General features: G+C 43.2%; 2 protein-coding genes across 7 annotated transcripts in view; both read right to left on the bottom strand.

The window, feature by feature from the left end:
* dennd3a (DENN/MADD domain containing 3a) overlaps positions 1-9,390 on the bottom strand; it is a 31,162-nt gene extending 21,772 nt beyond the window's left edge. For 4 of the 6 annotated variants that reach the window (XR_004775930.1, XM_035525551.1, XM_035525554.1 and 1 more), the window contains exons 1-14: positions 9,243-9,390; positions 6,153-6,391; positions 5,721-5,991; positions 5,516-5,631; positions 5,153-5,283; positions 4,910-5,021; positions 4,574-4,693; positions 4,128-4,346; positions 3,841-3,950; positions 3,553-3,708; positions 3,102-3,198; positions 2,721-2,824; positions 2,298-2,500; positions 1-355 (exon numbers count right to left, since the gene is read on the bottom strand). The exon at positions 1-355 is cut by the window's left edge and continues 176 nt beyond it. Coding sequence is in view for 5 of the 6 variants with exons in the window: in XM_035525551.1 (XP_035381444.1) it covers positions 1-355; positions 2,298-2,500; positions 2,721-2,824; positions 3,102-3,198; positions 3,553-3,708; positions 3,841-3,950; positions 4,128-4,346; positions 4,574-4,693; positions 4,910-5,021; positions 5,153-5,283; positions 5,516-5,631; positions 5,721-5,991; positions 6,153-6,236 (2,078 nt within the window). In the remaining variant the exon portion in view is untranslated. The remainder of the gene's footprint in view (positions 356-2,297; positions 2,501-2,720; positions 2,825-3,101; positions 3,199-3,552; positions 3,709-3,840; positions 3,951-4,127; positions 4,347-4,573; positions 4,694-4,909; positions 5,022-5,152; positions 5,284-5,515; positions 5,632-5,720; positions 5,992-6,152; positions 6,392-9,242) is intronic. The other 2 variants (XM_035525552.1, XM_035525553.1) reach the window with 2 other exon arrangements.
* Positions 9,391-10,095: 705 nt separating this feature from the next.
* Positions 10,096-15,547, bottom strand: klhl7 (kelch-like family member 7). The gene is made up of 11 exons (XM_027022437.2): positions 15,328-15,547; positions 14,683-14,785; positions 14,373-14,466; positions 14,092-14,216; positions 13,739-13,914; positions 13,370-13,544; positions 13,057-13,199; positions 12,437-12,677; positions 11,898-12,099; positions 11,511-11,608; positions 10,096-11,296 (listed from the first exon to the last, which is right to left on the bottom strand). The coding sequence occupies exons 1-11, from the start codon at positions 15,460-15,462 to the stop codon at positions 10,935-10,937; spliced, it is 1,854 nt and encodes a 617-aa protein (XP_026878238.1). The 5' UTR covers positions 15,463-15,547; the 3' UTR covers positions 10,096-10,934.
* Positions 15,548-15,856: the final 309 nt, after the last annotated feature.

Genomic DNA, 15,856 nt, shown 5'->3' on the forward strand with positions numbered 1-15,856 from the left:
TGACTGATCAGCCGCTTCAGTTCGGGCCGCTGCATCGCCACCACCCGCTCGTCCGGCTGGAGCGAAGCCACCAGTGACGCCACCATATCGGCAGGGAACACGTCCATGTCCGTCCTGTGAAGGCTCTGGAAGTCGGTCAGTGCCTCCAACCGTTTCCCAGTAACCGAATTCACCAGGCCGCGGAGGTAGTAGTAGCGGGCCAGCAGGGCGGAGTCGTCTGGCGTCGCCACATCGATGGCCTTGCTCAGAAGTCCAATGAGCTCGCAGTAGTAGTTCTGAACATAGTGATAAGCCAGCGGTGGAGGGAATTCCGGCAGTTTGAATGTTTTTACTGGCCTTGCGGGAAGCCTGAAATCTGTTGAAACAGAAATGCTATAAAGGGCTATTAGATAAAACAGTGTATTTAAATAAAATTAAATACGGTTAATTTCAATAAAGACAAAGTAAATTAATAAATACTAAATATTAAAATGATTAATTAATTAAAGCAGAAATAAATAAATAAATAAATAAGTAAATTAATTAAAAACAATTTGAAGAATTGAAATAGAAATAAAATTAATATAAATAAATAGATTAAAAAAAATAAACATTTTAATTCCAAAATATTTAATACATATTTTAAGTAATAATTTAATAAATAATATTTATTTAATAAAATATATAAAGTCCATAAAATCAAAGCTGGGGATCAGCAGAACAAAACTGTCTCTGTAAACTACATGAGCCGTCTCAATGCTGCGCTGCTGGGCCAGACCCTGGTTCACTGTCAAAGTTGTCAAAATAGCTGTTCAAAGACAAAGAAGTAGTCAGTTGTTTGAAGACCACTTTCTTAATGATTTTAATTAACACAGTTGGATTTTCTTTATCAGAAGGGGTTTAACAACTGCAGGTTTAATGCACTTGGAAAGGAGCCTGACATTTATTATGTGCAATATCTTTGTTGTTACTGAGTTAAAATAATTTTTGAAAAATTGGTTGGCAGAGCAACAAGGCTGCAGGTAGATGATTTGAGCTGCCTCACTGTTTTAATTAAGGTTTCATAATTAATACTTCTGAACTGGGATGGTTAGAAATCTGAGTTTTGGGTTAGTTAGCCTGTCAATAGTGGCAACCAGAATTTGTTTGCTGTTAATGTTATTATTGATGCTCATTGTGAATCTGAATTCTGGTTTTACGCTGTGTTCTCCTGTCCTACATTGTTTCCATTGGAGACAAACAAACCAAAGCATTCTCCTTTTTGCTTACATTAAGTGGTTTTAGCCATTACTGGTGAAATCGTATCATTATTAGTTTAAGAATTTAAGAGTATAAACTTTCCCAGAAAGGTTGGAAGTAAAGGTAGAAAGTTTGTCCATAAAAGATTGTCTACTTGATCATCTATTAATCTTTTCTTGAAACAAGCACACATGGCTGGTCTTGGTATCTAGCGAGGCCCACATGTGCAGTAGTGGTCTGAAAGGGCTATATCCTTGACAGTGGTTGAAATGTTGAGACCTTCTGAGATAACCAAGTCTAGGGTATGACCAGTCACATGCTGTGAAAGGAAAAAGAGCCCAATATGGCACAGAATCCTGTGGCATTATTGTCCTTGTGGTTGTCAATATATATATTAAAATCACCAACAATGAAAAAGCGATTAAAATAATTGGATGTAAACAACCGCAAGACCATAAAATCATTAGTAAAACGTGCATGGTACTCAAGAGGTCTGGACACAGTTACTAATAAAATCTGAGGTGCCTCTTTTGGAGTTGCATAATAACTGGTTACACTGAAAAAAATCTTTGACTAGGGCAGTTATGTGGCCACCTTGCCTGCTGACTCGTGAAGTATTCACAAAGCTGAAGTTTGTTGGAACTGATTCAGTTACCACACTGCTACATTCATTTAGCTAGGTTTCTGTTAAAAGCCTAAAATAAAATCTATGACCTATGCAATTAAGAATTAATTAAGAATGAATTGCCAGGAAGAGAACTGTTATTGAGAAGAGCTGTCTTAATAATCTGTATGCTTGGCTCCAAGAACAGTGACTCACACTGAACATAACATAGATAGGAATTTACTGCATTTGATACATATACTCCACTCCCACTAGAATGGTCATGTTTTCCAGCACACATGGTTCAGATCTTGAAAAAACCCTGTCTGTTATTGATCAAAACAGCAATGGGGTGAGTTATTAGCATGCTGGGCTCTGGCTTGTTTTCAGTATAATCTCTGCTAAAGCAGGGACCCGGTGCATACCAGAAATACAGATACACTTCCACTTCACAAGTCAGTAATGCAGCACAAACCTGGCCTGCATGTGATGCTCTTGTCGTTTAGCAGAGGATTCTTTTTGAAGGACAGATGGTGGAAAGGGCCAGCCAGGAAGGGGCGGTCTTCCAGGAGGTTGGGCAGGCTCATGCCCAGCCTCAGCCGGATGTCCGGACTCATGCGCTTGCGTGCCATCTCCTGCATGGTAGGCCTCCGTGGAGCATCAGACATGGTCCTCAACCTGAGGGACAGACGCGTCTCACTACAGAGCGTTCTGGGTTACACCAGCGTGAGAGCCCATAAGAAAGACCGGGGACTATTAGTGCACTTAAAAAGCAAATTTGATATAGGCCCCACTCTACATAACAAAGTCTACAAGAGGGCTAGCATTGCTGGAAATGGTCTGGAGTAACCTGTAAGATTCTGTAAAATGAAATCTGTAAGATTCTATAATCTGTAACCTGTAAGCTTCTGGCCGAGTTTTGATCTCCATGCGTGTGAAGGTGTCCATCTTCCTATTCAAACGGTCCCGTAAGAAGGAATGAAAGATGTGGGTCTCTAAAACCTGCGTGCGCACACACACACACACACACACACACACACACGCATGTGTACGCACATACGCACACACACAGATACACATGCATGCATGCACACGCACACACACACACACAGATACACATACACGCACGCACACGCACACACACACACACACATACACACACACGCACAAGCTATTATTAGCACATACAGTATGCATGACACAAAGACAACAGGAACTGGAACACAGAGATCCTGAAAGGGCTACATGCAAATATGCCAGATGTCTTGGTCTGCTTTACCTTCTGGTAAAACTGCTGATCTGTTGGCTCTTGGGACTTGAGATACTCCTCATTGTTGAAAACTCTGTGCTCGTAGTTCAGGTGATTATGGACATCTCTATTAGTGTGGTAAATACAAAAGGAAATTATTCTAATCATAATCTTACACCAAGCACCAAGCTATCGCAGGATGCAGAAGGCTGGAGCTGCGGAAAGAAATCTTCCTGTTTCTAAAAAACACACTTTGACAAGGCTTCATTATGGAAAAGCAAAAACAATACATTCCAGAATATACACCATCAGATGTCTGCTGTCATATCCGTGACACACCCACAAAGACATACATCGGGATTCTTTTATTTGACACAAATTATTGTTTTTGCACATGTTGAATGTCAAGGCTGAAAAGGATCTTATGTGCCAGCATCTGGAGCAGGAAGGGAGGAACTCTGAGAAGGCTGAAAGTTCTGACCTGAAGATGTTGACGATGAGCTCGAGGGTAACACTGAGTATGTCAGAGTTGAGCTTTTGTTGCCACTGCCTCCTGTGTGCCCGTAGCTCCCACAGGTCATTGGAGCTGCCCTGTCGGCACATCTCCAGGTCGTAGTGGAGCTGCAGGCCTTCCACCCTGCACAGAAGCACACAGACATGCAGAACGTCATCGCTGTCACACCACTGTTTGTGTTGGTGTCCTACTGGTGTCCTGATGTACCATATATATATATTACTCTGCAGACTCAAAACATGCAGACATTCTTACTGTCTTTTAAAACAAAGCGATGCAGTCACAGGCATCTCTGGCAGTCCTGCTGCACATGATGATGTGACTGTTCCATCGTCAATGTCTATTAGGACCAGGTCCTCAATCTCCTGCCAAGGGAAAAGAAGCAAGCTTACCTGTCACTCCAAGACCAAGACCTTTCAGATCTGACGTCTTTATATTATAATCATGCTTTGAACATCGTGCACCATCAAGTCATCACTGAAAGATGAATTGTGAAGCTGCTGATCACATTTACAAACAAATAAGAAAAATGCTCCCTTTACTTCCACCACCTCCGTGAGGTGGTCAAGGTGGCAGCCCATGAGGTAGGCGGTGGGAGCCATGAGGAAGTCCAGCATCTCATGGGAAAGGACGGGCACAAATGGATGCTGCCAACGTAACGGCCGGATGTACAGCATGAAGCACTCAGCCACCAGCGTGAGCCGGGCCCAGTCCGATGAGAGGAACACCACCTTCTGCTCCGTCAGTATGCTGCTGATCACCTGGACATGAGGGGAAGCTCCAGATGATGAATTCTTATTCATTTCACAAAGGGTCACAGCACAATGTCTGCTAAGAGCAGTTGTGTATATTAATATCTTTAGAAATCAAGTATCTAGATGGAGCAATCCACAAATACTGAGATGTCCTTTAGCATTCTGGGTAAAATATAAGGTTTGTAAATTGACTGAATGCATGGCCGGTGCCCAGCGGGGGTCGTGTGACAGACCTGTAAGATCTGCTCTGGCCTAAAGCACAGGAAGGGCAGATGGAGGTCCAGGTCTACGACAGGCCAGTCCATGTCCTCTCTAGGGGGAAGCACGATCTGCAGGGGTTTCAAACGGAATGCCTGTAAAGAGAAACCCCAAAGCCTTACAGCTGGTTGTTTGGATGTAAATGAATCCTGTGGGGATACCCCATGCCAAATATTCATTCAAAGCAAAGAATTTACTGGAAGCTTAATACAAGTCTGGGGCATTGATGATATGACAAGATGTCAAAGGAGTTCTCAGCAGAGATTGACTGAAGCTGGTCAAAGCTGGAGCTTCCCAGTAAGGCCGCTCACCACTTGCAGGTGGCCAGGTGGTGGGATGGGTACGAGTGCCAGTTTGGCAGAGAATTCCTTTACTTGCTCATCAAAGTCAGACATCCGGCACGTCTTCAGCTGAACTAGGAAACTGGGAAGATATACAGCAGAGGTTGTTAGCAAATCTTTAAACCACAGCATCAATGCAGTGAAGACACAGCTAAAGAGAAATTTGAGTTCTGCCTGATGCAAGTCAAGCTTAAAAGTTCACAAGGTACTCACGAGGACAGGCAGTCTCTGAGGGCATTGTAGTAAGGGTATTTAGAGATGACACAAATTCCAAAGGGGGTGTACAGACGTGGTGCTTTGGAAGAACGGTGGCCATTTTGATATGCAACAATATCCAGGGAAAACTAAGACACAAGAGAGCCATTAAAACGATGAGTTTCAAAAACCTATATTTTGTAAATAGATTTTTTCTGAATAATACATATAAAATGTACATAATAAAATGGTCTTATTCCATTATATTAATTTATCTCCCAGGATAAAATATTTAGATTTTCAAAGTATGACATGTTGGCATACAAATATGTGATATTCAAGGGTTCACTGAAGCTGTCAGAACACAATAAAAAGTCTTACCTGTATGGGTTTATAATGCTGAACCACCACGCCATGTGTCTGGTTTCCAAATACATCCGTGAAGACCAGAAAGTGATAAGAGTCTTCTTGATTCTCACTGGCTACTCTCAGCCCACCTAAGCAATGAAAAATGAGTAATTGTCATCACCATTAATTGTTCTCGAATATTCACTTTACGTGCTTGAGAACATTTGGAGAACATCACCTGGGAAACAGAGCTGGGGCAGAGCAATGAGATCGATGTCTTTAGGGACGCTAAGATCATCTGCAATGTGGATGTCGGGATTGTTGTTCTTGGTCCCGTTCTTGCCGGACACTGCAGGTCTCTCCTTCTTCTTCTTCAAAAAGGAGCGTCTTTTCTGGGCTCTGCTGAAGGCTGGGGCATGACCATCAGTGACACTTTCTTCAGCCACAAACGGAGGAGCGTGGACCTGCAACACCTCAGCCTCCAAGAGGGAGGACGCTTTCTCTTTGCCCTGCAGCTCCGCCAAAGAAAGAAGTATAGTCAGATGTCACTACTAACCAATCAACTTATCATTCCAGTTATTCTAAGAGTAAAGACATAGTTCTAAGGCTCTGCTAGAAGACAGCTTAGATCCAACATTGCTCCAGCCTTGTACAGTCACGGTTACAGTACCTGGCATAGCTCCCTGAGACAATCGGTAGACGCTCCAACAACCACACAAGCCTCCAACAGCCCCGATGGGATATTATCTGCCATCAGTAGCACTGTGGCCAATCTTCTGAACAGGGATGAACAGCGATGGCTAATTTTCACTGTGGTACCTCTTTGTTGGGGAACACGACTGGGGAACGCACCAAGCCGGCGTGACAGCCCTGCACAGCACGGCCAGGCTCCTCAGCCTCCCACCTGCCCTGTTGGGAGAGACATGTGATTCTGCCCGGGAGTGCTACATAGCGCAGGGCAAGCACGACGGATAGCGTGGTCTAAGGAAAAAAACCTGTGCAGTCAGCAGCACACGCTGCACGTGTTAAAAATGATAACAACAGATCGAGAGGATCACCAAACTGGAGACAGTCAATAAAGGTTAGAAATGGTTAAAAAGCATCAAAGAGACTTCATCTCACAGATGAATCTCAAATTACAGTGACTAATGTAATCAAACCTGCCCAATAATAAGACAATAATATTTATTTCTGAATAATACTTAGAAAATAGAACAGTATGTCCTAATGAATAAATATATGCCAAACAATTATGCTGTATTGTCTAATTAAGCTCAAGCTTTTGAGATATAAATTAAGAGTGAAGCTGCTATGAAGGCACCAGCCTGATGACGTCTTCACTCAGCAAGCCATCACAAAGGCTTCCTCGCCTTTATTCACTCAGAACAATGCTCCAGCATGATACACAATCTCACTAAACGGAGCTTTCACTGTTGGCTCTTGTTGGCTCTTTGTGAATGTTTCAGAAAATGATATGAATCTGAATTGAAATGTCACAGCAAAGAAAATCCAAAGAATGAGCCACTCTGTTTTAAAGCGGAGTGTCCATTGTACAGAAGACCCCTGGATACACTAGATAACATGTGACTGTGTGATATCTTCAGTTACAAGACACCATGAAGAGAGATTTACAGGCATGAATTTGTGCAGGTAGACTGTAAACCGTACTTGGTCTTTCCACTGTAATATATGTTCCACTGTTTAGATCTGGCATATACAGAACATGACTTCCATCTTTGAATATTATCAAAAGGTTTTTAATACACTTACAGTTATCATTTGCAACTGGTTCACATACCCTAAAGTGCTAACAATAGGCTACCTGCTCTATTCAGTTTAATGTGATAACTGCAGTTTTTGGCGTCGTTGTGCTGCATGTGTGGCCCTTATGCTGTATTCTAAAGCATTTATGTAAAGTTACTACAGTACCTGTCAAAAGTTTGGACACACCTACACTTACTCTTTTCTACATGTTAGAAGAACAATGAAGGTATCAAAGCAATGAAATTACACCTATGTGCTAAGGTTGTGTTAAACAAATATTGTCTGACTTAGATTTTAGATTCTTTAAAGTAGCCACTTGCAATGACAGCTTTGTACGCTGTTGTTGTTCTCTTAACCAGCTTTATGATGCTGCCACCTGTGATGTCTGGCAGACATTCTCACATCTGCTGAGCACCTGTAGGGTGAGGGACTAATGTTCATAACTAGGCTCTCAACTTTCACTATTTATATTTCTCTTATAAATAAATTTAAATATAAACCATTATATTAATATATTATATATTAACATATAAGACAACAGTGTGCCCAAACTTTTGACTTGTGTGTGTCTGTATCTATCTATCTATCTATCTATCTATCTATCTATCTATCTATCTATCTATCTATCTATCTCTCTCTCTCTCTCTCTCTATATATATATATATATATATATATATATATATATATATAGAGAGAGAGAGAGAGAGAGAGAGAGAGAGAGAGAGAGAGTAAAAGGTATCCAGCTATAACCTGCCCACAGATAAAAACCAGGTCACTCATGAAAAAGGCAAGTTGATACAACACACGCAGTGTACAGGGCTCCGTGACACTCAGCTGACTTCTGAGTACAATATTGCCTTTAGCATGGGTGTATCACCTTACAGCTAATCAAAATCATAGTTATTGGATACAGCAATAGAGTATGTATAACTAATAAAATTATTACTTAATGTATTTTGTGAAGAATAACATAGCTACCGCGCATGAAAAAAAAGTACATATGTTTTTATACTTTTGGTAAGCTTTCCAGTGGTCCTCTTCAAGGAGTGGGTTTTCAACAGAACACAGTTAACGAGCGCATTCATAGGTGCCATTTTACAGTCTGAGCCAAAATTCAGTCTTGTTTTCTGACATGCCAACCAACACTCAGTTTGATATTTACTTTAAAATCAGTTTTGAGTGTACATGAATGCACCTTTTTTGTGCGTGTGTGTGTAATAGTTTTTCTACTTTATCTTCTGCTCCCAGTTCAACATCTGGTTTCATTTAACAGACACATCCTCAGATCTCGCAGCAACAAGACTCCGTGACTGGGCCGAACTTAACAGAGGACGGCGGAGAACTGTACTATCGCATGGGACAGGCTGTGGTAAACAGGTTCGGTACGGGGGAAAGTAATAAACGAGGCAGAGTTTGTGATTCATTCCACTGGAAATGGTTTTCATAGTTAGTGAAATATGTAAGCTTTAAAGAGACCGCGCTAGTGCATTTTTCCACCCCATTACAGTAGAATTCGTAACTGCAACTATTACTAGTAGGCCCATTGAAAATTAACAGTAGGCCTATTTATTGGGAACATATATCTAGCCTACATTAAAATGACACTACAAACATGCGCGGTTTAGTAAGGTTTAGTGATTTCAGTTGTCCTAACAACGCAAATAGACTGTGTAAAGGTTTAAAGGCATTCGTCTCTGCTTCTGTGATTTCGTTCCCCTTGTCAAAAGAAACCAAACAACCAATTAATTACTCGCAAAAACGTATGGTCGCCGAATATTATTGGATAATGGATCACTTACACAACTGTACAAGACAAGTAAAATGTAGATGCTACAAATGTGTAAAGAACACAAATAGAGACATTTACATTTTGTAAAGTATCGTTTTGACAAACAACGGGGAATGTAAAGATATAAAAATGTACATCTTAACATAGGAAATGACAAAAAAAAGCCCATCAGCTTATCGCCTGTATAACCAATAAATGATAACAAACCTGAGTAAAATCGCTGATTTTCCATTTGGCATCAGTCATACGAGTGTAAAATCCTGAAGTTAATAAAAACTAAATAATTATTTCAGATGACAGTAACCCTTGTATAGTTAACAAGACAACCGCCTCTCCTCTACAGCCAAACACCATCTTACACAACACTTCCTGTAATAAGCGCGCCTCGGTTGCTCCTGCGGTATACCGCGAAATATCCAGTTGTGGGTCCCAGAAAAAAAAGAATATATGAAGAACACTACCAACTGGCTGGAACTTACAAACACTTTATATTAATTTTAATCAACTCTTAAACTGTCATCTTTAAAAATATATAATAATAATAATAATTAAAAAAAAGCAGCCAGTATCGAAAATGTAGTTATAAAATGTTGTGTAATTACATTAAAATGTAGACGGAGCGCCATCTAGTGGCGCTATGTGGCTGCCCAGGCAACGTGCTCGACGTGGTTTATATGCTAGGGGGAAGTACTAGCAAAACCCTTCCAGGCTGCTGATGATCCAGAGCAAAAACATTCACATATCTTGCCTTGTTTGTAAAGTTTATTACGAATGGACATAATGTTTAATTTTGTAATGTTTTCTATTTTAAATTTCAGCATATTTTCTTATACATCGCTATTAGCACACAATAACCGAAGCTCAAGTGTCTTGGGGGCAAAAACTCTGAACGGTGGTGCAAACCTGAGTTTTACTGAGCACTCATTAGAGACTTCTTTAAACAACTTTGCAAAACACTTTACACAATGCCTAGTTTCTAAGCACAAATTTCCTGCTAAAACTCTTACGCCATTTTTGGGAAGAATATCAGGAATTCGCTAAAACACTAAAGCACTTCTCGCCACTTTCCATTTCTTTATTTTCCATATAAAATATGATGCAAAAAGCAGAGACAGACTGCTGTATAAGAAAGTGTAGTGCATTTATGCACGATTAAAAAAATTTAAATTAAGACTTCACCTTTTGAACATCAATCATGGTTTGAGCATGAGAGACGCATGTCAAAGTGTGCACTCAGTTTCGTTTTAGTGGCCTCTATAATTCAAGCATTTGGAAAAATTCAAAAAAGGTACATTAACTAAGCCACTGTGGTATCAATAAACATATAATGTAGGATTGTTACTATTAAATGATATTATTTTTATATAATTTTCAAAATTTCCTACAATAATACAACTGATATTTCCCCTCTTGGCACTGGAACGTTTCTAACTATAGTCCTAATCATCAGAGGACCCACTTCATGTAAACAAATATAATAAATAGTTAAAAAAAAAAGACTTTCTATTCATTGTCTCTATCTTATGGATACAACTAAGATAAAAGCAAGATAAAATGTGTGTCTGTGTTTTCCAGCAAATGTCCTGTTTCCTGAATGATGTGCAAGTAGCTGAGGAAAACTGAAGTAAACAATGCTTAAAACATTCCTAAAACAAATAAAGGGAATCACGAGCTGCTTAACAATCTGAGATTTATCAATGATTGCAGTATTCCATAAATTCAGCAACGGACGGAAAGATGGCCAGGCCCAATGCTGGAAGTTTCCGGAGTTATAAACTCTGTTGCTGAAGTCGGTTCAAGCAAGACGATCCTGCTGGAGATCCTCAGTGACACGAGATCCAGCGGGACTTAAAACAGTATCGAGACAAACTGTACGTCATGTTTAAACCCCCCCCAGCCTCAGCACTGTGCATTTCCAGAAGGAGCCGAAGATGAGGAGGACGAAGACGATGAAGGGGGAGGTGCGGCGGGCTCGGGAAAGCAGCTCATGTCCTCCTCGTTGGCGCCGCACGTGTCCGCCACACAGATGAGGCAGCTGGTGACGGGGAAAGCACGCTCTTTGCTGGACGTGACCCACTTGTCTGTCTCCGTGTGGTACTCCATGATGTGGCCCAGGCGGCCCACGCCCTGGAAGCCGGCCAGCACGTAGATGACGGGACCGACGGCCGCGCACTTCACCGTCACACCGCGCCAGGGCATGGGCGCTGCCATCTTCCACTCGTTGCTGCCTATCTCATAATACTCCACCGAGTCCAGGCCGCCTGCAGCAGAGCAGAGTTACGGCTGAGAATGGTGCATAGCACCTAATAAGAACTGTGAACTGAATTGTGATTGGTTAAAGTGCTCTTTTACATTACTGCAAAAGGCCAGTCAAATCAAATGATACACTGTGCAGCCATGCTGTTAACACAGGTGCATGGATACAAGTCTCTCTGCTGTTGAACCTTGGTGTCAGCGTACGGCAGGGGAACGTACCGAGGCTGTTCTGCCCGCCCACAGCATAGATCCTCGAGTTGACCACCACCAGGCCGTGGTTCTTCCGAGCCTCTCTCATACCACACAACACTCTCCATCTGGGCACACGGGGAACATGTGAGGTTAGCAGATACAGAGAGAAAACGTCATCTAACCTTCCCTCTAAATGAAATGTCTGATCATTCTAGGCGTGACATGTGACCTTATGGTCACTCCAAGGCCCTATTCAAGATCTGGTTGCTGTAGTGTTCAGCTATTTTATTGAATCAGGCAGGTAAGACAAGAGCTAATAACCAGGGAATAGGGTCCTGGCCAGTGGAACCAAGCCCCCATGCTCCCCCTGTGTTTTGGATAAGGGTGTGTGTTCTGAGGAAAGGTGGACTTTACTCCTCCGTGTTGGGGTCGTACACCTCGCAGTTGTTGAGAACCCTGCCGGACACGTTGTTTCCCAGGCTGCCGCCGCACACGTAGATGCGGCCGGCCGCCTCCACGGAACCATGGCTGCAGCGGGGCTGGAGCATGCTGGGCTTGTCCTGCCACGTCTCTGTCCGGGTGTCGTAGCACTCGAACAGGTTCAGAGCAGAGCTCCCTGCCACACGAATGTACGCGCACACACACACACACACACACACACCAATGGACATTGAGCAATGGACTGATTCAAAATGATTTTACTCAATGATATGCATCTTTCATACACAGTCACAGCTGTAGCTGGCCAATCAGGGCTGTGTACCTTTGAGCAACTTTAGTGTCTGGGTCTCAAATGCTCATGATGAAACACTTCTCACCCCTGAGATTATCCCCCAATTAAACCCAACGAACGCACGACATCTGAACGATGTCTTTAGAACTAGCACGAGGACAGACATTTCAGTCTCTCAAATTAGCACCAGTCATGGTCGCCACATCCTTCGCAAACCCACCTACTTCCGACCCTCCCGAGGTGTAGATCTTGCCCTTGGAAGCGCAGGCTGCCAGGCTGTCCCTGGGGTTGGGAGGCCCCAACTTGGAATACCAGCTGTCTTTCACCACGTTGTAACAGTCCATCCTCTTAATGGGGAAGAGCTGCGAGCCTCCGAGGATGTACACCACGTTGTCCCAGAACACAGCCGCCGCGTCCCGCCGCTTCTCGAAGGGACAGCGGATGTCAGTCCAACTGTAGTCCTGAAACGACAGCACAGAGTAGGCACCCAGGCATGAGGACATCCGACCGACAGCCAGAGGACACCGGTCTCTGGCTTGATGGACGGCTCAAAAATGCCCCCTAATACTGGAGAAGGGCCCAGGCTGGGACAACATCAGGAATTGAGCATGTGCTCATCGCATTCCACATTTTATAAGCCACAGGTCAATTTTGCCAGTTTTGGAAGCTCTGCGGGTGCTGTTTTTCAAAGCAAGACTAACACACCGAACTATGCAGGGTAATTTAATATCTGAGTTATTGGAGATGTATAAACCACAAAGGTTCATTTCCCCACAGTGAAGCAGACATTTGGGGCAGAGGTTTGGCTCTGATGGCGATCGTGACAGTGCGAGGTGGCACCTTGGGGTTGAAGTAGCGGCAGGACTGGGGCTGGGAGCCACCGAACAGAGCGATTCGGTAATCGTGCTTCTTGCGGCGCGGACGACTACTCTCACCCAGTTCCTCCCTATCCTCGGGGGACAGGAGGTGGTAGCGCATTCCGCCTGAGACACACACACACACATACACACACGCACGCACACACGCAGAGGCAGAGTTATTGGATTTTTCTATCGCTATCCACAGCGCATATATGCTGCTAATATGTGATCCAACACATTTTCATGTCTGTCTGTCTCCAGGGTTTGTTTCCGGCTGAACTGCCATGACTCACCAATGACCATTTTGAGGCACTCGGGGTTGTCCTGGATCAAGGGCTCGGCCTGGACTGTCTTGCTGAGGAAGTTCTTGGACACAAGCGGGAAGCGTACTGTGCTCAGGATGTCCACAATGTACTGCTGCCGGTTCAACACGTCGTACTTCAGCCACCGCACAGCCGCGTCATAGATCTGCATGGATATGCATACACAAAACAGACATCTACCACCACGGGACCACCTCTTTCGGACCCCTAGTTCTTCTTGAATAAGTCCTTATGTAGGACAGGAACATGACTTAAGAAAGTGTAAGATGTGTATGGTGCCGCTTAGAAAGAAGCCAAGTCCACCGGCCCCTCCTCCAAGCCCCACCTGGCCGGTCTCACCTGGTCCTCAGCTCTGACCGTCAGCGTGTCCTGGTGAAGCAGGTGGGTGACCTGCTTCACGTCCAACTGCAGGAACTCGTCCAGCTTGTACACGTCTGTGAAGTGCTGATAGATGAATTCGTCCGCCGCCGTCTTCAACTCCGGGCAGTTGAGGCACTCGGCCAACGCACTAATGCCTGCAGAGACAGCACACAGGTGTCACGGGAGACGTCTGACGACTCACGCTTCTTTTGCCATGGCATAACAACCAAAACGAACCGCAGGCCCCTCCCATTACAGATCGCTTGGTTCAGCAATGCTCCCCGATTTTCCTGCTGGAAGCTGCGAGCTCTCAGCAGTCAGACCAGCTTTACCGAGACAGTTGGTAGCGTCCACTTGCTCCTTCAGGAAGTCCACACACATTTTCTTCACCGGTTCTATTTGATACTGATTAGCAGCATTGAGCAACGACTGGACGTTGTTACTGTTCACGGAGATTCTATGGGGGAAAAAAAAAAACATAATTGTGAAAAATTAGTCAAGGCCCCGTTATTAATGATGCATTATGCTTTCAGCTCATGGAATATGACAGTGATGCGCGGTTTGGAAATGTTGGCAGCTAGTATAAATCAAACTGATTTGGTCATTTGTTTACCGGGCTGTGTAGACAAATTCCACCAGCAGCTCAATGATCTCAGGCTCCGCTCCACCAAGCTCCACCTCATGGTTGGTGGCTTCCATCATGTTGGCTGAGGCAGAGACAGAGACACTTACAGTCAACTTAAACGTCCTCTGGCTTCGCGTCCAAACCGGGGCCAGAAGTCCAGTAGCTCCTCACTTTTATCAACCATCTTCTATAGGATATAGTAGTATTGTACATTCAAAATGTTGCAGCCATCGGACGTTCTTAGTTAAGGAAACATCAGAAAAACACTGAAGCAGGGGGCAAAAAGGGCAGTTCTTACTGGTGAACATGAGGTTGAAGAAGTGACTTGCAGCGGCCAGGACTACCCTGTGGGCCAGGATGTGCTTGCCCTGCACCACGAGTATGACGTCACACAGGATCCCCTAAAAAGCAGAACCTTAAACTGAACCCAGTGGTCTGAACTATTTCCTTGTGTACACAGTGTTAACTACTGCGTTATAACGTGATGTGAAATGTAATGCTGTAATCTTGTTGAAGAATAGGCTATAGGTTAGATTACAAGGATTTATCCCATGAAGAAATATGCTTTCAAATTAATAATTGATTGTTTCCTGTTAGACTTGCTTCTACACGTCAGGTGAGTGGAGCATTGGATTTGAAATTTGCCAGTCACAGTCACATTAGATGCATCATCATATAAAACGTTCAGTGTAATCTTAGGCTGAAGGGGCAGTTTAAAACACTGACTTGACTGTTAAACCCGCAATTCTATACTTCTGTATCGGTAACCTGTTCCTAACTTTCTTCCAGCAGCTAGCCCGCTAACTTAGACCAGTGAACTGTTTTATTAAACTAGTCTGTGACTCGTCCAAATCAGATGCACAGATGTTCATCGTTTCTCGTTAATTAGCTATGCTAGCTAGATAGCGTGATAAAGCAACCAGTGATATCGACGGTCACCTACCTGCTTTCGCAAGTTATTCATGACTCCCATTATATTAGACAGTAATCTATATTCCTCCTTAGACGCAATTTTTTTCTCATTTTTCTTCTTCGACCCTAAGGTTTTCTCACAGGAGGGGGAGGCCATCCTCTCCATTCCGCAACAACAATAAACTAATACAGATACCTAGCTAGGATTGCTAACTAGATTAAGCAATATTTCATCAGTCCGCCTAACAAAACCGTGGTGAAGCTGGACACCGAGTTTCAAAACAATAGAAATGGCCGCCAAGCGAACAAACGTTTTAACATAAAAGTCAAACAACGACTACAAAATAGTTTTAAATAGAATCGTTTTAGATGCTTAAAACATACAAAATAGTTCTGCAAAAACGTTCCCTTTAGTATGACTGAAACATATTATTTTGTTTCAGATATCTAAATCATTAAAAAAAAAAAGGAATTAAAGATAATTCGCAAAATGTATTAGTGTATAATATACACTAGATGTCAGCAGTACCTACACTGGTATCGTCAATATAATGTACACT

The sequence above is a fragment of the Electrophorus electricus genome, chromosome 4 (genome assembly GCF_013358815.1).
Source record: "Electrophorus electricus isolate fEleEle1 chromosome 4, fEleEle1.pri, whole genome shotgun sequence".
In the NCBI taxonomy this organism is placed as follows: domain Eukaryota; kingdom Metazoa; phylum Chordata; class Actinopteri; order Gymnotiformes; family Gymnotidae; genus Electrophorus; species Electrophorus electricus.

Excerpts from the sequence above, each read along its gene's own strand:
- klhl7 (XM_027022437.2), bottom strand. The coding sequence starts at position 15,462 with ATGGAGAGGATGGCCTCCCCCTCCTGTGAGAAAACCTTAGGGTCGAAG. Across the intron at positions 14,786-15,327 it reads TGAATAACTTGCGAAAGCAG|GGGATCCTGTGTGACGTCAT; the intron begins GTAGGTGACCGT and ends TCTGCTTTTTAG. Across the intron at positions 11,609-11,897 it reads TACGACCCCAACACGGAGGA|ATGGAGAGTGTTGTGTGGTA; the intron begins GTAAAGTCCACC and ends CCGTGTGCCCAG.